At 41.8% G+C, this 20306-nt stretch overlaps 1 protein-coding gene across 2 annotated transcripts in view; it reads left to right on the forward strand.

Annotated features, from left to right (window-relative positions):
- bckdhb (branched chain keto acid dehydrogenase E1 subunit beta) overlaps positions 1-20306 on the forward strand; it is a 61657-nt gene that overhangs the window by 2686 nt on the left and 38665 nt on the right. For both annotated transcript variants that reach the window (XR_004657017.1, XM_034874445.1), the window contains exons 3-8: positions 753-821; positions 4402-4535; positions 7730-7885; positions 10862-10970; positions 15499-15596; positions 17760-17870. Coding sequence is in view for 1 of the 2 variants with exons in the window: in XM_034874445.1 (XP_034730336.1) it covers positions 753-821; positions 4402-4535; positions 7730-7885; positions 10862-10970; positions 15499-15596; positions 17760-17870 (677 nt within the window). In the remaining variant the exon portion in view is untranslated. The remainder of the gene's footprint in view (positions 1-752; positions 822-4401; positions 4536-7729; positions 7886-10861; positions 10971-15498; positions 15597-17759; positions 17871-20306) is intronic.

Genomic DNA, 20306 nt, shown 5'->3' on the forward strand with positions numbered 1-20306 from the left:
CACTAAGGTCTATATAAAAGACACCTCAGATACAGTATTAGGGACCACTAAGGTCTATATAAAAGACACCTCAGATACTGTATTAGGGGACCAATAAGGTCTATATAAAAGACACCTTAGATACTGTATTAGGGGACCACTAAGGTCTATATAAAAGACACCTCAGATACTGTATTAGGGGACCACTAAGGTCTATATAAAAGACACCTCAGATACTATATTAGGGGACCACTAAGGTCTATTTTAGTGAGACTTTAGATACAGTATTAGGGGACCAACAAGATCTATATAAAACCATCCAAAAAGCAGCATGTAATAGGACTTTAAAATATTTTTCATAGCCCTACTTGTAAGCATACAAGTCATGCAAAATGTTGGACTACAATAAGGTAGCTTCCTACTTGACGTCTGTTCAGGTTAGATGTATCCAACAAAACATTGCACTTTCAAAAGATTTGATTTTCTTGCTATAATAATCTGATCTGTTCCTTGTTTGTCTGTTATTGCATTTCAACTTTTTTAAGCCATCTTCATAAAAGGAACTAATTGCATAATTATAATAGAATTAATTTGATGTAGCCAGCTGTGGGATCATGTCATTTAAGGAAATATTCAAATCCTAACTTCTCATAACTAGAGAAATGTTGGACAATTTTGGACATACTTGTTCTTGCCTTTTCTGTTCTAACATGCTAAAGAACAGAATCTTAAGTGCCATTGAATCATTGATTTTATTGTGTGTTTATCTGCAGTCATCTTTGGGGAAGACGTTGCCTTTGGTGGAGTTTTCCGATGCACAGTGGGTCTCAGAGACAAATATGGTAAGCTGTTTCATTCCTCTTTGAGTCAACCCACTCAAAAGGCTCGACTGAAAAAAAAGCACCTCTGCTACTTCTTCTTTCTTCCACCTGTGCTACACGATTATGCCACTAGAGGGCAGCAGAGGACTGCGACAAAAACCACCACTTCCTCCCTCACAGGGTCTCATTACTGTTCGCCGAGAGGACCACAAGGATCCGGTTGCACCTATTTGTCCTTTTGTAGCAGGGTAGCCGTACAAACGTGACGCAGTAAGCTGATATAGCATTTCAATGCTCACTGCTGTGAGTTTGTTTTGGAATCTACTGTTTTGATTATGTTGCTTAAATGTAAAATGGTACATTAAACACTCAGTGGCCTTGTCTCATTCCACATACTTCCTTCAGTACACTGCTAACGTGCGCTGATCACTTACTGCCGTGGTGCCCACTGTCGATGGTTAGTAACGTCCCAAAATGAACACTTGTGATAAAACACTTTCCAGGAATGATGAGCGGGATGAACATGATAAACGCAACACCTGTAAACCCAAATTCCAGCCCGCTTTCCTGTATGCAAATGAGGAGCTAATGTTAACTAGCATGTAAGTTAGCAATAATTAGCCTGTGCCTATGTTATCTCCTTACACATACCTGAGCTCTCCGTCTCTGCTAATCAGGAATGATTGAGATTTCTCTTGGCGCGGCTACCAGGAGACTTACAACTTTCAGACAGGTGGCTCACGTCACATCTGCGTCTTTAAGCTCAGGTGGAGGTGTAACGCTGAGCCATCACCGGAAAAGTTCTTCTATTTTCCTTCACTGATCTCAGTCCAGAACAACGAGATCTGTTGGCCCACTTCTTTAACTGTCTATGATCGTTCCACACAGAAAATATAGACTGATTTGCGTTATCTACATTATATCCTTACAACTAAGTATTTGAAGTGTGCAAGTAGGCGGTTTGAGACAAAGCCAGTGTATGATAGTATACCTACAGGAATACCAGCCAGGCAGACATTTTGACATGTTACAGCACAGGTGTAGTAATTATTATGATCATAATATTATTAAAGGCTACTCCCATTCCAAGCATGTCTTACTGGTACAATTGCATGTAGAAAAGATGATAGTAGTTAATGTCGCTAGGTAGGCCTAGTAAAGGCCGATTAGCCCTCTGGGTGATTTGTTCTTGTTCAGATTTTGCCTCTGAGAATTTGTAGGGATATTGTTAAAATAGTATTTTAGGCCCATTGAATATTTTGTATTATCTTGTCAGGCTTTTTTTATAGGGTAAATTAGCTCTGAATTACTGATGCTGCTGTCATTTCTATGGATTCTTTTGTTCCAGCTGGCAGCCGTTGTGGCAGATATTATTTTATTACAGCGATATCAGAATTGGCATATGTGTCAGCTGAGGAGTAGCAAGTAATTAAAGTGCAGAAACACCAAACACATGTTTGAGGTCATTCCACTGATAGGCTCTTTTCCCACCGCAGACATTGTGACTTGTCATAGCAGTAAAATCACAGGTGTTACCAATAACATTAATGAGAGCTCTGTTCTTTTCAAGTGTCCCAGTCAGCAGGGTTGCTGAGCCAGCGTGCACAACACCAGGAACCTGACACTGGAGCAGCTAAATGGAATTCTGTCCCCATTCATTTTATTATTTACACCTTTGTTTTTCCCGCTGTCACACGTCAAAATGTCTTCAGTGGAAAAGGCGTTTTGGGATGTAGCTGCTACTGCCACTTGCTTTGACGTTTGAACCCACACAGAGCACTGCATCTGCAGTTCATTACATTAGGCATGTATGTTTCTTCGTGGTAACAGTCAGTGGGGATTTGCTTTTCAAAAGAAACTGGCAGTTCCTGTTTGATTCTGCAGTTGACAGTCAGACATTAAACATGAACGGACCAAAGACGAGGCAATGGCATTGAGCTGCTTTCTTCAATAAAATACGCTGTGAGCATTATGCCCAAGATTGATGTTTAGTAGAGGAAAAGTTAGCGGTTGTAACCAATTTCCCCTTGATTTTATTTAAAAATCTCTAACATATGGATAAAATGGATTTTTTCTCATTCAGTAAAACTGGGGACAACCATTTGCCTCTTTAGTCTCTCCAAATAGCAGGACGCAACCAAATGTGTTTCCAGTATAATTCAGATCCTCTAAAACTACACATACAGCACAACATTTCTTTCTTGTTCATTATGGTATAGCATTGAAGTCATTTTCAGTTAAGTTTCTATGGACACTGTACGTATATTTCTTTTAAATAGCAAGCAGTGTTAAATCCACCCCCAGTTGCTGGCTTTGCCTTTTGTTTTCATTGACGTCAGAAGTGCTGACCTTTTGGAGAGGGCTGATTATTTTCCATCTCATCCTTGTGTATAGTGACAGGCGCAAAGCTGTTTTTATCCCTCTCAGTATTGACAGGGGTGGTGCACACCTCTGCCACCCACAGGCATCATACAGACCAGAGGTTAATGCAGGGCGGACACTGTATGAAATGCCTTTTACGAGGCGGATGCACTTTCCTCGGAGGTCCAGCTCTCCCGCCGCCGGCTGCCTCTGAGGGCTGTTTCTCTGAAAACAACAGCACACGTTGACCCTGTGCTCCGACTTTCTCTCCCTCTCACTAATGTGTGGAGCCTTTTTCATTAGAAGCAACGTTGGTTCCAGGCAGCACTGGCTGTAAACGTTGCCCAAACATGTCTATTTAAAAATGCATTTTAGACTCGTGTGAACTGAGGCCCAAACGTCAACGCAACGATACATTTCGTTGTCACACGCTGTTATTGTTACATGTCTCAATTGTATTTTTCTCGTCATTTATTGACTTACTGGTCGTTGCTTTGAGGACACACAGAAGCACACACACGTGTTTCTTACTGTCACTTTCACATGAAGCTGCATATTTGAGGTTGGCTTCAGTCTGAATGGCACGGCGTAAAAGCTTGATCTCTTAATTGTTCGTTGCTCTAAGGGGTTTTGGTGCTGTGGTTGCTAACTGAACTTTGTGAGCGCAGAGCGGGGCACATGGCAGAGTTTCACTGCTGAGAAGCACATTTCCCAGCAAAACAGAAAAAGACTGGATTGGCAAATACACAAAGATGAGAGCAAAAATAACACTCTTAACCCAATTTTAGAGTCCCAGTCTTGTGGCTCTTTTTCAGATTATAGGGTGGAGAATGGAAGAAGAATGGAAGAAGTTTTTTTTCCTGTTTTTACTCTGTGTATGTTGTGTGTTCATCACAGGCTTGGTTTGCTATAGCCGAGGAGGCGTCAGCTTGTCACTTCATTTATTTTAGGACTGCAGGGCATTTTTAAGAGTGTTCTCATCACTGAAGTGTGAGGCAAGGGCTCTGTCATCAGAAAAAAGCCTGCTATTCCTTAGAGACCCTCTACAACTGTGATCAGTGGTCCCAGGTAAATAAATAAATAAAATGAGCCTGGTTAGTGGCTACCACAGCTTAAACCTCTGTGTGAACTTTTGAAACAACAGTTAGCTCCCTCACCCAGTAGCCACTCGTTGTCTTCCATAACTAGCACTTTGGCTTCTGAGTCTTCTCATCCTCCTCCTCTACTCCCGTTTCCCCAGGTAAGGACAGAGTCTTCAACACTCCCCTCTGTGAGCAGGGGATTGTGGGATTCGGTATTGGTGCAGCTGTTGCTGGTGCCACAGCCATCGCTGAGATCCAGTTTGCTGACTACATCTATCCTGCCTTCGACCAGGTAAGTAGAGCTGCGACTAACAATTGCTGCCATTATCAAGTTATGTGCTGTTTTTTTTTTTTTTGTCTTGATCAATCGTTTTGTCTCTAAATTAATACGAGCTGTGCCCCGTTAGCACAGCTAGTCTTATTTTAGAGACAAAACATCATATAGTACCACTCACATGCTAAGTGATGACATCTACGTGACCTAACTATTCCTGGAAATAACAGTGTATGGCTAGCCAAGGCATTGAGGGATTAAGTCATAGGCCAGAGTAAAAACAGTCTTTTAAAGGTAATAAAAACCCAGCTGTCTTTAATCGAATGGTTTAATTTGTGCGACGTATAGTTTGAAAAACACTATGCTACTTATTTCTCTGTTGCAAGAATGAAGCATGTAAAGCTAGGTTGTACTCTTTTACTCACTGAACCTGGAGAATATTAGGAATAACTGAAAGAGTATGGTTATGTAATATATCTTTGGTTTGCATCAATTTGACTCTCTCACTACTATAAATGTGAAAACTCCCTACGTATATGAAATTTTATTAGCACAGGAGTGATGAGACATCCATACAAAAGAATCAAAATTCAGTATCTACCGAAACACTTAAAAAAGAAAGACATAAGGAATGAATGGGGGAAAAATGTTTGCTAGCCTGGCTGCCACAATTGTTAGACTTTTTTTCTCTCGTCGTCTGTCTCATTTGCATTTAAATATTATTTTGGGCATTTAGGCTTTTTAAAGGAGAATTCCGATCAATTTCACCACGTAGCTCTGTTGTTTGTGAATTTGGAGTGCGAGCAGTAGAGAGAAAAACTAAACCAATCGGTGCTGCCTACACCGAGTTATGAGAGCAGAGCAGCCGGCTGCAGCAGGTCAAGAGCCCACTGTTGCTTAGTTACCAATACACATGCTCAATAGCTCTTGAACTCTTGCAGCTCTCCTGGCTCCACTGTTTCTACACAGTCATTACTAAGGACATAACAACGGAAAATCGTTTTTTGTGCAAAAAATACATTTTGGAATATTAGATTGTAAGAGTTTGGGAATTGACTAGTGTGTACTGTAAACGGAAAATAAACAGGTATGGATTAATACAACTGTTATGCCTTTCTGTCACATCTCCAGCAGTCAGATTCACTGTGTTCCCTCAGAAGGAATCACTGCACATGGGGGGGCACTTTTAATGACATTTTGAACATGTTAAGAGGCTAAAAACAGGTTTAAAACTTGCCCTGTTTACACCTGTTGGGTGCTAACGTTGCTGCCTATAACGCGTTGTAGGCAGCACCGATTGGTTTAGTATTACTCACTACTGACAGACCTCCACATTTACAAACAACAGAGCTACTTGTTGAAATCGACCGGAATTCTCCTTTAATTGACAGGACAGCTGAAGACATGAATGGGGAGAGGGGGGGGGTGACATGCAGCAAAGGGCCGCAGGTCAGAGTCAAACCCAGGACCGCTGCGTCGAGGAGTAAACCTCTAAATACGGGCGCCTGCACTACCCGCTGAACCATTTGGGCGCCCGCCTATCTCAATTGCATATGATGTTCCTTGCTGCATGACACAGACCTCAAGTTGAAATGTTTATTGTTTCATATTTGGGTAAAATCTTTAACAAAAGGAGCTCTTATCCATGTCCATCTACTCTAGAGTAGGATTGGCTGAGCAGGACAGTGGGCAGCGCAGCGCAGCTGTTTAACCATGCATACAAGCTGACACTAGTGTCTTCTCACCCTCCACAAGACAAATGTGAGTCCCTGCAATTTAGAGCAGCAGTGGATCCGATCCTCCTTCTGTGCACTCGCTTAAAATGGTTCAGTCTGAAACTGACCAGAGAGAGATAGAGAGAGAGAGAGAAAAGCTGAATTAACAGCCCACCTGAGTTTCAGGGAGGAAAATTTGGGACACCTTTTTGGAGGAAGACCAGCGTTAGAAACTGTAGGAAGAGGTAAAAGGAACCGGACACTGTAGAGGATTTTGCTTGTTAAAAATAAAATAAGGTTTATGAAAGCTTTAAGGGGAATAGCAGAGAGGATGGATCGGCACATGCAGTGTCCATCCACTCTCCATTCATTTATTCATAAAACAAAGGAGAGCACTCTGTTTTTTAGGGTGCTTTTTTTTGCTAAATAGATCTGCAATTGATTAACTCTGCATACACTTAAAGTGCTCAAATTATGCTCACCTTCAGGTTGGTACTTGTATTTTTAGATATGGATTAGAATAGGTTTATATTACATTGCAATTTCCAAAAACACCATATTTTTGTTTCGCATTGCTTCAGCTCCTCTTTTTACCCTAAAAGGACCGGGACCAGACTCCAGATCTAAGCCAGTGTTTTGATCAAGGGCACTAACTAGTTTTTGATGGTGGGGGAAACTGGAGCACTCGGCGGGAAACTCACGCAAACATGCATACCAGCGAGTCAGAAGCAGAGTTTGATAGCGTGCCCTGACAGACCTAGGTAAGGACTACTAGCCAGACAGAAGCAGAGTACGAGGGCCCTGACAGTACCTAGGTAAGGACTACTAGCCAGACAGAAGCAGAGTATGAGGGCCCTGACAGTACCTAGGTAAGGACTACTAGCCAGACAGAAGCAGAGTTTGATAGCGTGCCCTGACAGACCTAGGTAAGGACTACTAGCCAGACAGAAGCAGAGTATGAGGGCCCTGACAGTAACTAGGTAAGGACTACTAGCCAGACAGAAGCAGAGTATGAGGGCGTGCCCTGACAGTACCTAGGTAAGGACTACTAGCCAGACAGAAGCAGAGTATGAAGGCGTGCCACGCTAGCAGCTAGGTGAACATTATAACGTGTGTTACAAAGTGACAAGCGTTTGTCTCTGAAGTCGAGGCTGGACTGCAGTAGAGCTGTTTGGAGCAGTTGGTGAACAGGGTTTTCTGTTGGAGATGGTAAGTCCCTTTTTGGAGGGACCTTGGGCTTTTTCACTTTATAAACCTATAACGTGCACGAAAAAAATATAAAACACATTAAAGAATAGGGAAAAAGCCATGAAGCATAATATGAGCACTTTAAAGAACCTCATAATGTTTACAACACATTGTAATTGTCTTTTTGGAGACCGAAATCTGCTGCGGTTGCAACAACAACCCAGGTGCTCCATAAAAATAAGTAAAATTTCATCTTCTTATGTCAACTATTAATGTGTGTTAACCTGAATGATATGGTTCTCTTTCCAGATAGTCAATGAAGCAGCCAAGTACCGCTACCGTTCTGGCAACCTGTTTGACTGCGGCAACCTCACCATCCGGGCTCCGTGGGGGTGTGTCGGCCACGGCTCCCTTTACCACTCTCAAAGCCCTGAAGCCTTCTTCGCCCACTGCCCTGGCATCAAGGTCAGACATGTGGTTCATTAAAAATCTCCACTTGTTTTTGTTTCCATTTCTATATTTTCTCCTATGTATTTGTTTGTGCAATTTTAAAATGTCACGCCTTGTCCCAAAACATGTACAAAAGTGTTGTAGCAGAATATGAAGAAAACCGAGTGTATAGAGTGGTGTAATTAGTGAAGTGCAGTCCAAATCTTTAGTCATTAGGAATAGTCAGGCCAATACAACCAAAGTACTGAAAGTACATCTAGAGAGAAAACACAGAATGGGGGAAATGAGTACAATTCATACAAATACTTCTGAAGGTGTGGGCGTCTGTGGCTCAGTGGTAGAGCGGTTGCCTGCCAATTGGAAGGTTGGTGGTTCGATCCCCGCCCCTGCCGTCATTGTCGAAGTGTCCTTGGGCAAGACACTGAACCCCGAGTTGCCCCCGGTGCTGCGCATCGGAGTGTGAGTGTGTGTGAATGTTTATCTGATGAGCAGGTGGCACCTTGTACGGCAGCCCCGGCCACAGTGTATGATTGTGTGTGAATGGTGAATGTTTCCTGTAGATGTAAAAGCGCTTTGAGCAGTTGTTAAGACTGGAAAAGCGCTATATAAATACAGCACATTTACATTTACATTTACAAGGTCAGTGTTCAATCGTTAGATGGGATCCCTGGTCTCCTGGGTGACGTCCTGTGTTTTACCCATCCATCACCCCCGACCAACCTTCCTCTCGGATGGTCGCCCTTTCGTACTACTCGCTACGGCGTCTATTCACACACAATCTCAAGGTAATGTTAGTCAATGAAGGCCAAACGGCGTTGATATACATGCTAAAAAGCGAGTATGTGTCTTGATAACACAAATTGGTGTGTCACTCATACGCCATTTCATGATATCAGTCTGTTTAAGGAGTATCTCGGCAACAGCATCTCAAAATTAGCCTGAAGGTACAGTGCTACTCATGAGTATAGGAAGCCCTGCTTAAGTTGACTAAAAAGAGGAATAAAAAAATAAATAAAAAATCATATTTTGGAAATTTATCTTAATACCTAAATTAAAGGAAGAAGGAAAAATCCAACCTTTCATGACACCATTTTTCTTTGTGAATTAATAATGTATGGTCAATAGTTCTTTCTTAAAATATAGGGGGCATGATATAGACACCACTATGTTAAATTCCTATAATGCAGGCAGAGTTGTATTAATTATGGCCAGTTATTTCATGGATCCAGGATACTATGCATGCTGATAAAGGTCCCCTGTCCTTTGGAATTAAGATAACCCCATATCATCACATACCCTTCACCATACCAAGAGCTTGGCATGGTTTTATTTCTGTTAACTTTCTGTTAACAGCTGGTTTTACATGCAGTGAGAGATGGTTTTATGGAATGTTCCCCATGCCAGTCTTCTCAGCCCCCCCCCCACCCCTAAGGAACACAGCAGAATTCTGAAGGAAAAAAGAGAAACTGATCACTGGGCAACGACTTTGTTGTGCAAAATTGTACATTTTAAAACTGTCCAGTCATATAAATTTGAGTAGTATATAAACTTGGTACTAAACGCTAAACACACCTGCAAGTAAAAAGACAAGAGAGAGCCCGCTACGCTGAGATTAAATGTGTGAAAAGAGAAAAATGATTCTCTCAGACACCAAACTGTTACTTTTCATAGAGATGTGTTGCTACACTGTTCTCTGAACGCTGATAGCAGGTAGCATATGCTCAAAGTAAACAAGTTAAAATGTCAAGATGTAACGTCCCTCCCTGCTTTTGTGTTTTCACTGAGCAAATATCCTGTATAAATACTGTATAATCATCATCAAAGTGTCTCATATGCCAGAGACCGGCAGTGACTGTATGCTTTACAGCTACAGTTCATCCACTGTGAGTAACCAACACTGAGAGCAATAAACAGGTTGTCTCCCAGTAAAGGTCAGACTGATAAATGTTCATCTTTTGTGCGTACTATCAGCACTATTAGCTCCATCTGAGGCTTGGTCCCACCACACAGTCTGACAGGCTCCATTCAGCTTTGGTCCAGTCTTGTCATGATACCCCAACTCTGATCTAAATACCATTAAGAGATTCAATATCTGACACAGTTGCAATATCAGCAAGACAATAGAGCTGCCAGTCTTCCTCTGTAAAACCATTGGAATTCCATTTTCCTTTTTTTTTTAATGTTCAAATAATATAATATTTAATGCTCCTATGCAGCCTGTTATAAATATGAACTACACTACTCAGACTTATGCGTCGTCAATACCACTATAAGCATGTGGTGGTTGTTACACATACCGTCCACTAGAGGGTCTTCGAACATCAGCCTGGCCTTGTTGTAAAGGCTAACGTTGCTCGGTTAACACAATGACGTCATGTTAAAAAGCACAGCCCAAACAATGTGTCATAAACTAAGTAACACTAGTGTTAGCCACGTTGCTAACAGCATTGATAACTAAGGCAAACGGTGCTGCTGCTACTATTTTAGTGATTTAAAAGCAACCTGTTTCTTGCAGGTTGTCACGTTACTGAGAATCCAGCTGTTAGAAGGTAACATATGAAGTCAAAGCTATCTCTGACAGCTGTAGGGTAGCCAACATTAACTTTAGCTGTCTCCATGAAGCTCCCAGCCATAGACTGTTAATATTAATGGAAAAAGCATCCGGTTCGGCGAAGTGATGCAAATGAGGAAGTGCCTTAAACCAGCAAGCTATCTGAATTCCAGCAGAGGGCGACACGTGTGGTTGCAAAAGGAGGTCTGTTTCTGTAAAAGTATATGAGAAAGGGACCCACTTCTCACTTGATTTATTACCTCATCATTGTTTACACGGGTTGCCTGAGCTCATAACTATTCATGACTAACTATTGCCCCGTTGCGCTGGGTAAAGGATGCTGATAGCTAGGCTCTCATTGGCTAACTGTCTGTGCCAATCAGGCAGGGCACCTGTAACATCCTTACCGGTTCCAATAAAGTGCATCATGTGTTCCACAGGTTGTAATACCCCGTAGTCCAGTGCAGGCCAAAGGGCTGCTCCTCGCCTGCATCGCTGACCAGAACCCCTGCATATTCTTTGAGCCCAAGATCCTGTACAGAGCCGCAGGTAAGCGCGATTGTATGTGAAGTCGACATGTAACTTAGCACATCATTCCACATCGCGCCTCGGTGGCCCTCGTATTAGATTAGATAATACTTTATTTATCCCACAATGGGGAAATTCCCAGCAGCTGTATTTCCACAGTAAAAACCAAACCAACAAACAGGCAAAAAACAGATAATGTGCAAAAAGTAGTGAATGAATGTAAAGGGGCATTATATAAAAAGTATTTTAAGTAAAGTGAGATGACCATAGTACCAAAAATATTGCTATGTAGGTAAGTAAGTGACGTGAAATTTAATTTAATAGAATAAAATATAATTAAATGATATAGCAAAACCAAGTAATCATGATATAAATAATATTACAAAGTACTCAGAATGGACAAATATAAATATCTACAGATGTACATAAATCAATTAACAAGAGGGGGGGTGTATCACTCTGCTGCTGAAGGAGCCGCTAAGGGACCCCCCCAAGTGTCGTGTGGTGGGTGAGAGGTGTCGTCCATGATGGATGTCAGCTTGGCTAACGTCCTTCTCTCCCCCACTTCCTGTATGGGGTCCAGTGGACAGTCCAGGACAGAGCTCGCTCTCCTGATCAGTCTATTGAGTATGTTCCTGTCCCTGTCCGAGCTGCCCCCCCTCCAGCAGACCACAGAGTCTGCTCCTGTCCCGGTCCGAGCTGACCCCTCTCCAGCAGACCACAGAGTCTCCTCCTGTCCCGGTCCGAGCTGACCCCTCTTCAGCAGACCACAGCATAAAAGATGGCAGAGGCCACCATAGAGTCGTAAAAAGTCCTGAGGAGAGTCCTGCACACTCCAAAAGACCTTAGTCTCCTTAGCAGATGGAGGCCACTCTGGCCCTTCTTGTAGAGTGCACAGGTGTTATCAGTCCAGTCCAGTCCAGTTCAGTTTATTGTTTAGGTGAACACAGAGGAATTTGTAGCTCTCCAGTAGCTGAATGTCCGATCCCTGATGCTCACCGGTGAGAAGTGGGATGTTTTCCTCCTAAAGTTGACGATTATCTCTTTCATCTTGCTGGTGTTGAGCTCAAGCTGGTTGAGTTCACACCAGCTGACAAAGTCCCTGATAACCATCTTGTATTCCAGATCGTTCACCTCAAAAACACATTCAACAATGGCTGTGTCACCAGTGAACTTCTGGATGTGGCAATGGGGGTAGCACCGTACCCTGAGGGGCACCTGGGCTGCAGAGCACCACGTCAGACACACAGTGATAGCCTCACATGCTGTGGTCTGTGGGTGAGAAAGTCTGTTGTCCATGCAGCCAGGTGTTGGTCCACTCCAGCTCTCTCCATCTTCACTCTGGGCAGCGAAGGCTGGATGGTGTTAAAAGCACTAGAGAAGTCGCTTGTTTGTTTTCGTGGTCACCTTATTGAAAGCAAATGTTCTCCCTTTTAGAGGTGTGATGCAAGACAAACAAATAATATGCCTGACTGCAAACAATGTGCGTCAGATCAACAGGACCACAAGTGTGAAGCAGGCCGTCTAAATGGGCTGAGTGTTGAATCTTCTCTCCCTCCTCTCCCTATGTGGAGGGAACAACAGTGTTAAGGCCAGCATGGCTTTAGGCAGGCTGCCACTGTAAAAAGGTGTCCATCCAAATCGTAAAAAGCTCTTAACAGTTTTTGGCAGCTGTTACAAAACAGCGCTGCTTTCACTACTTGATAATAATTTGATTAAGACAGCATTGGAGGCTTAAAGATAATGTTTAAGCCCTTTTTATAGGAATGAAAGGCACAACCAGAACAGATTGGTAATACCTCTAATTTTACTGCTTGGATAAAAGACAGATTAGATTGGGGAAAAATACAGCCCACTGCTGAGATTGTTTCAATTATGGCAGTAGGTTAGTGATCATTGTCCGAAACATTTCTCATGTAAAAGTGCTGTCTGACATTAAAAACCCTTTCTCCGCACAAAGGAAGTGCTTCCAACCATCACATCTCCCTCAGTTCTTGAGTTTATTTAAATCAAAACGCAACATGTATACATTTTAAGGCCTGCTCACCGCAACATTAGTTTAGTCATCCTATATATTTGGTTGTAGAGCTTTGTTATGTAGTGACTACTCAGAAAAAGGAAGGCAAAAAAGAAACAACTGTAGCTAACTAGCGGGAAATTGACTTTCCAGTCTCCTGCTGACTTTGCTAAGCTCGGCTAGCTACTTTTAAAACAAAATATAAACATGGAGAAGATGAGGTCAAACTAGCACCATCTCAGCGGCCAAACCATGACTAAGAATCCCTCATCTGGATAGAGAAATCAACTCCTCAGTCTCCTGCTGACTCTGCCAGTCTGGCCATTCAGGGTTCTGAATGTGAGCATAAGAGTAGACACGGCAGTAAAGGGGATGCTATCAGCTAAAACCTCTTTCTCTGTGTCCATCTCTGTCTCTGCATCGGAGGATTTGCCAAAGCAGGCATCCTGCTAGCCACCCAGCCAGGCTTTGGACGCTGATCCGGGCGGCCTCCGTGCGTGCGTCTGTTCCCAGCGGGAAGTCGCAAACAGACGCAACTAGCACCGACTAGCACTGGTCACTGCTGTTGTCTGAAAACAGACGGAACAAAATGTTGCGTTTACTGGTAAACTGGTAAACCTTAAGACCGACGTATAGACAAATGCTATCTGTTGAGTTTTACTCCCGTTACTCTGTCCTCTGTGACTGTCTCCATCTAGAAACTAAGCTGCACGGGGTGCAGTGAACAACACTGACTGGCACATGACCTGACAGGGGTTATGGAGCGGTAGATTGGCTTTGCAAAAAAACGGAGCGTTCCATGAAATGGCGCTTTAAAAAAATAAACGCTCGATCATGCAAATTTGATCGTAGGAAGTCAAAATCGGGATCGCGATTAAAATTCGATTAATTGTGCAGCCCTAGCTGTATGTAAGAGAGGTCTTGCAATTCCTTGCAGCATTTCCGAAAGAACTGATGCCAAATATAATACATACTGTAGATACAATAGAAGTTAGGAACAAGAAAAAGATCAGATATAGATCGGTGTTGACACGTTTCAAGAGGATGCTGCTGTTACTGACCAGATGCTTATGGAAACATATCACTTTATGGTTCCACCCACACTTACACATGGCCCCTTCCCCTATTTTGTTTCTGACTAGTTTAGCTGAAAAGGGTATTTATGTTTTGAAAGCTGTATGACAATCTCATCCATCTCACACAGGGGTTTTTATTAGTACCGGCAGGGTTTCAGGAGTAATTTTGATTTCCTATACGGGCAGAGTGAGCCGGCTCTTGTTCCAGGTCCACATGTCTCCAATGATCTGTGCATGGATTATGAAGTCATGTTGTAATTGCAGCAGCCTCTATTTTTTTGGTGCAGAAGAGGACAAAAATCACACATATGTCTCATCAAGGCCATGCTGTTTTGTCGGGCCTGGCATTACACTTATTACACCATAACCTAGTTTTTATAATTCAATTTTAACATTCTTCATTATTCCACTCCAAGGGCCTATTTTCTGTCTCGTCTGGAAGCCTAAATCAAGAGTTGCGTATGATTCACTCAAGCCTTTTATGTTCTTTTAATATAGTGAGATGTCAGGATGGGCAATTTTTCTTTCCTTTACAGCTTCTCAAAGGCTTGAAAGGATCATGGAAGTCCTTTAAGGTTTCCAGAAAGCTCTGAAACCCAGTATTATTACTCTGCTGAATTGTAAATTTGACTTCATGCATTGCCATGTAAGAATGCTTTCAGCAGTTCTGTTCAGAGTCCACTCACACTTTAAAATCCCATTTTCTGCGAGTTTTGCTGCCAAAACCATAATGGTGAATGAGATTCAAAGATAGGTAAAATTCTGCATTTAGTGATAAGATGTTGCGTCTGGGCAGTATAAATATTAGTTACTCAGCTGCAAGTTTAAAGGTCGTTGCAGATTGGGTTCATGATGCATTTCTGTATTGTAATGATTCCCATGACCATGCTTCAGTTTTCCAAGACATGATTAACTATTATTCAAGCCATATTTTTACATGCTCTTTGTGTTGGACCTGCGTTCAAAGATAGACTGGCTGCAAGGCCCCCCTTTTTGGACCACTGCCCCCTTTATGCGGCCCCTTTTCTAATTGATATCCCATCCCAACAATGTTTGCTTGTGAAGATTAAACAGGTTTATGAGCTTGCTGCTGGCAAAAGATATCATTAGGTCATTGTAAAGCTTCAGATTGTGCTGATAAATGGACTCGGCCTTTGGGGAGAGATGAGGTTCTGGAAAAACCATTTCAAATGGGCCAGATAAAATGTTGTAGTGTAGTAATTGTGTTCTTTGACGGTCTGTCATTTCACCCGTTTGTCATCTATTCTATTATTTATGGTCTAGTCAGTTTGGGTTCCGAATCTTTCACATGGAAACCACAGGTTGCATTGTGTTCAGAATTGACCCATGTTTATTTTGCGTGTGATCTTGCCTCTAATGTGTTAGCACTGATGTAATATTAATCTGTCACTGGATGTGTGTGTGTGTGTGTGTGTGTGTGTGTGTGTTTCCTCAGTGGAGCAGGTTCCCGTGGAGCCCTACACCATCCCACTCTCGCAGGCCGAGATCCTACAGGAAGGAAGTGATGTCACTCTGGTTGCCTGGGGGACACAGGTAGGCGTTCCTGCGCATCACTGGCAGACTCAGTGGGTTACATGAGCAGTATAAAGTTGTCGTCTATCTTTGGATCATTTTCCATGGCCACAGGAAAAAAGCAGTCCAGTCTCATCTCCACTTAATGACGTTTAAAGCCACAGAGGCAAGCAGTGGATTAACTTTAAGTGTATCACAAGCCCCCTCTCTACCCCAGCGGGGTTTTGCAGATAGCAGCCTGTGGCTGTATCTGCCCAGACATCTCGACATCATCAAGGCTGTTTTTGGCAAGCACGTCTGCCGCACGCTTTCCATTGTAGCCTTTCTTTTCATCCGAGAGAGACTTTTTTTCTGCCGCTCTGTATCACAGTGCCTGTAACTCACCAGGAGTCATCTCTGACTTTGATTGTACCCGGCATCTTCAATAGGCTTATCCAGGCCATAATGTACCTGCAGCACAGGAGGGGGGTCTGAGGGTTTTGAAGGAAAATGTCTCCATTAAATCCGGTATTATTGTTGAAGGGTGGACGTAGAAGAACGGGGATCCAGTTAAGTAGTGGAAAGCGTGGGGTCCCATTTTTTTATTTTTTTTAATGGCACTCTTCCTTCCCACCTCATTACTCCCCTCATCTGTCAGCCCTGTGCTGATGAGAGAATAGAAAACAACTTTCACAGAGTGAGGATGAGTGCCCAGTCCTGAGTTTCTGATGACCCAAACAGAGGACGTTTTCCCCCTACTCTTAACAGTCCCTCTAACAATGATTTCTCCCTCAGAAAGATCCACTTCATCGGCTGGAAATAATGTAATGGCATCTCTGTTCCATAATAAATGCTTACAGTTATTCAGATAATTTGTCAGCTTTAGCCCAGGGCCTGGATCTTTCAAACTGGCTTGACTGTTGAAAACTCTTCTAGTTGTGATAATTCAGATTAATCCCGGTGGTGGTTATTTTGAAGCAACCCAGAGTGCCTGCTAATAAACATGAACTAGGTCCACAAATGATGAATTAATGGGAACCACATGTTTTGAGTTTTAAAAAGCTATTTTCAACTTTCTGTTTATGAGGCACTGATCGCCGAAAGGCTGTGCATTCCTCAGCAACCAACAAACATCAAAAACATAAAAGAAACAGAAAGCTTTATCACGATTCTCTTTTTTACCTCCTGTAGAGCATTTAAGGAATAGCTAACATGAATGTTAAATTACAAAAAACCTGTTTGAACAGTGAGTTTTAATATTATCATACATTGTTACATGTGTAATATACAGTACGTCTCTGAAACTATTCTTATAATTTCACATTGTGGGTTGTGACGTAATACACATTTTCTTTGTCAAACTACCAAAATTCAAAGCAAACTTCTAATGCAGTGTATGATGCAATTACAATAGTTCAACTATCTCAATATGGTATAGCATATTGCAGTGCTGTACAATGGATATTGAGAGCAATTTTGCATGATTTTAAGACTAGTTGGTAGCGTTTTGCCACTAGTTAGTAACATTAGTAGCATTTTGCATTTATTCTGCTTGCAGCATCAGAAGTAACATGAGCATGTATAATGCCAGTCACTTTTTTGAGTGTATGCCTCAGGCCTGGGACCATATGCTTTTGTCCGGATCATATTCTTTCACGATACATGGGTATCAATTTGAATTGGCATTCAATTTGAATTTCGCTTTTCATTTATTGCGTTTCTAGAGGTAATGCGATTTCCTAGTATTGCAATTTGCTCTCTTCTTTAACGAAACAAAAGTTGAAAAATACCATTCTAGAGACAGTATTATATCATGAGACATTTCTGTCTCATGATATGTGTTTTCTAAGAAGGATGCACATCCTGTGTCAGTCAGTATGGCATGAATTTCATTTGTAGAAAAAGAAGTAAAGAACATGTTTTTTATTTTTTTTGCATTTTCTGATTTCCCTCTGTTTTGCTGGAAAGGGAGTAGTAGTAGTTGCTGTCATTGTTAACTTATAAACAGAAAATATTAGTGGTCCAAAAATATTGATTCTAGGGAAAAGAACGGATTTTTTTTTAGTACGCCTACTAGTATTAAAAGACCTAATACGCAACAAATGTAGGACAGGAGTTTATGTTGTAGCAGGAGTGATATCCTAGTCAAACTAAACTGCATTAGCTGAATAGATTTAAAGGCTTTCTTCCTCTTTTTCCATTTAGATCCATGTGATGAGGGAGGTGGCCAAAATGGCTCAAGAGAAACTGGGAGTGTCCTGCGAGCTCATCGATCTACAGACCATCCTGCCCTGGGACACTGAAACTGTTTGTAAGGTAACAGAGACACACATGCACTCCCCAACACAGCAGTCTGGAAAAAATGCAGCTCAAAACTGTGAACAGCATTAAGTAAAGGAAGAGTCTCACACTCTTTGTCTGCTGAGAAACTGTAAAATTAAAAGAAGTTTCATTTTGGGGCATTTCTTTTCTGTTACCTATTGATCAATATTCTAAAAAATACGCTTGTATCATGGTCTGTTTATATCTTTATTTTTATCTTTGGTCACAGACTGTGTAGCCATCATTTGGCATAAATAATGTTGCCTTTTGAAAAGTTGTGAATTGGAATTACTGTAGGTGTGTTTATCGTGGTGCAAAGGTAACGTTCCTCTGAACTGTGTGGTTCTCTTTGGTGCCTGATAAACAGGACTTTTTCCACAGCTGGTAAGACTTGACTCTTAGTTTATGTTGCCGCAGCTTTATTCAGGTTATGGCACTCACCAAATCAAAACAGTTTATTTGGGAAGGCTTTGAGATGCTTTCCAGTGGGCATTTCATTTTTATTTATTTTGAAATGAATGAAGGAGCACAACGCAAGACAGTTTGGGGAATAGTGGCATCTTTCATGGTCACTCTTGGCAAGTGTCAGTAGACAAAACTTGCATGAGAGACTCTAATATTTTGAAATACCCTTAGATATGAAAACCGTGGTGTGTCTTAAGGAAGACTTCAAGGAGCTTCACACTGAGTAAGTCCTCTCCACTCTCTTTTAGGACACTGCTTTTGCAATGGCTGTTGAATTTTGGCTTATACTGTCCTGTGTCCTCTTGTGCCAACACGGCTGCTTTTTGCAGCTTAATCACCGGATACATTCGGATTTTGCATATTTATTGTCCAATGGTCATGCTCCTCTGGTGGAACATATAACGTTGTCAGTGAGCACCACGCTGCCACTGCTGCCAAGCAAATCTTATAACCAACAGTTAAAGCACAGGATGAAATTGTGGTAGGAAGGTAGTAATTTAACAAGGAGTCCAATTGGATCTGAGGGCAGAGACTGTAGCATTGTGCTGCCGCTAAAGGACTTTCAACTTGAAGTGAGCAGTAGTCAGTTACAGATTGTTTGCTCAAAGTGGGGACGTCTCAAGTGAATGTGGTATTTTCTAGAAGTAGCTCCCCATTAAAACCACAGCCGTGAAATGGAATAGAGTGTTTATGTGCTGCTCAGTGGGCCTAATGCCAGGCCTGCCACCTCAGCCTCGTCAACATCTCTTCTTGTCATTTCCTCCAACTAAATGCCCTCTTGAATGTCTGTCGATGTCAAACCCATAAACCAATTTTCCCTCAACTCTCACTCTCTCTCTCACTCACTCACTCACTCACTCACACTCACACACACATACTTGGCAGTTAAATCCCTGTTGCAGTACACTGATACGCAAGTATCACTAGTGTTTTTTTCCCCATGTTGGCTGGATGATTACAGAAAGAGCCTTTTTTATTAACCTATTGTCATCATTAATTCCAGGCTACACCATGATCCTAATCGCCCAGACTAATGCATATTACATAGGGTTGCACATTAAGAGCCTTTATTTTATCTTTTAATTAATCTGAATCAAATAGGCAAAAATCTAGATGTGCAGTAGTCGGAATGAAAACAAATGTTAAGCTTTTATAAGACAATACAACTAAAAGGTGGTGGAATCAACACTGGTGTGATGATAAATCATCAATACAATATCGAGTATTGTCCTTCCAGCTGACATCCAGTAACCGCTGGTGTCCAAAGGTAGACGTGTCTGTCATTGTTTATCTGCAACATTTGGCAGGAACTTTGCCCGTGTTTGTGGCTCCTCTTTAAAATGAACCTGTGGGTTGCAGATGTTTTCTGACTTGCATAAAAAGGGTTAGTTTGTGTGATCTCTGTTTGTTTCACTCTATTTAGCAAATCATAGAATGAGTGAGATCATTCATTTCGATTATTAGAAATGTAATCACGATAATGTTGATAATCAGTCCGTTCTATGAATTATTTTTCAAGTTGAGGATTAGCTGGTTTTATATTATCGTAAATTTAATATCTTTGTGTTTTTGACTGTTGGTTGGACAAAAACAAGCAAATTGAAGATGTCACCTTGGGCTCCGGGATAGGTTGTGATAGGTATTCTTTATGATTTTCTGACAATTTATAGACCAAACAATAAATCGATTTAATGGTGGAAGTAATTGTTAGTTGAATGACTCAACGCAACCCCCTTCATTCAGTGCAGATCAGATGTATGCTGCTGTAAACTTTATTGAAAAAGTATTAGGCTTATTTTTTTCATTGACAAAAAATAATACTGATGTAATTATTACTGTATTAGCCCTGTCTCAAGGTTATACGCCAAAATTAACAGGAACATACAAGTATTTTATACCACATTGATACCCTCCCCAGGCAGAAATGTTGGGCCTGTGCTTCAGCCCTTTTCCGCCATGCATTCA

This window comes from Etheostoma cragini, chromosome 6 (genome assembly GCF_013103735.1).
Source record: "Etheostoma cragini isolate CJK2018 chromosome 6, CSU_Ecrag_1.0, whole genome shotgun sequence".
In the NCBI taxonomy this organism is placed as follows: Eukaryota; Metazoa; Chordata; class Actinopteri; order Perciformes; family Percidae; genus Etheostoma; species Etheostoma cragini.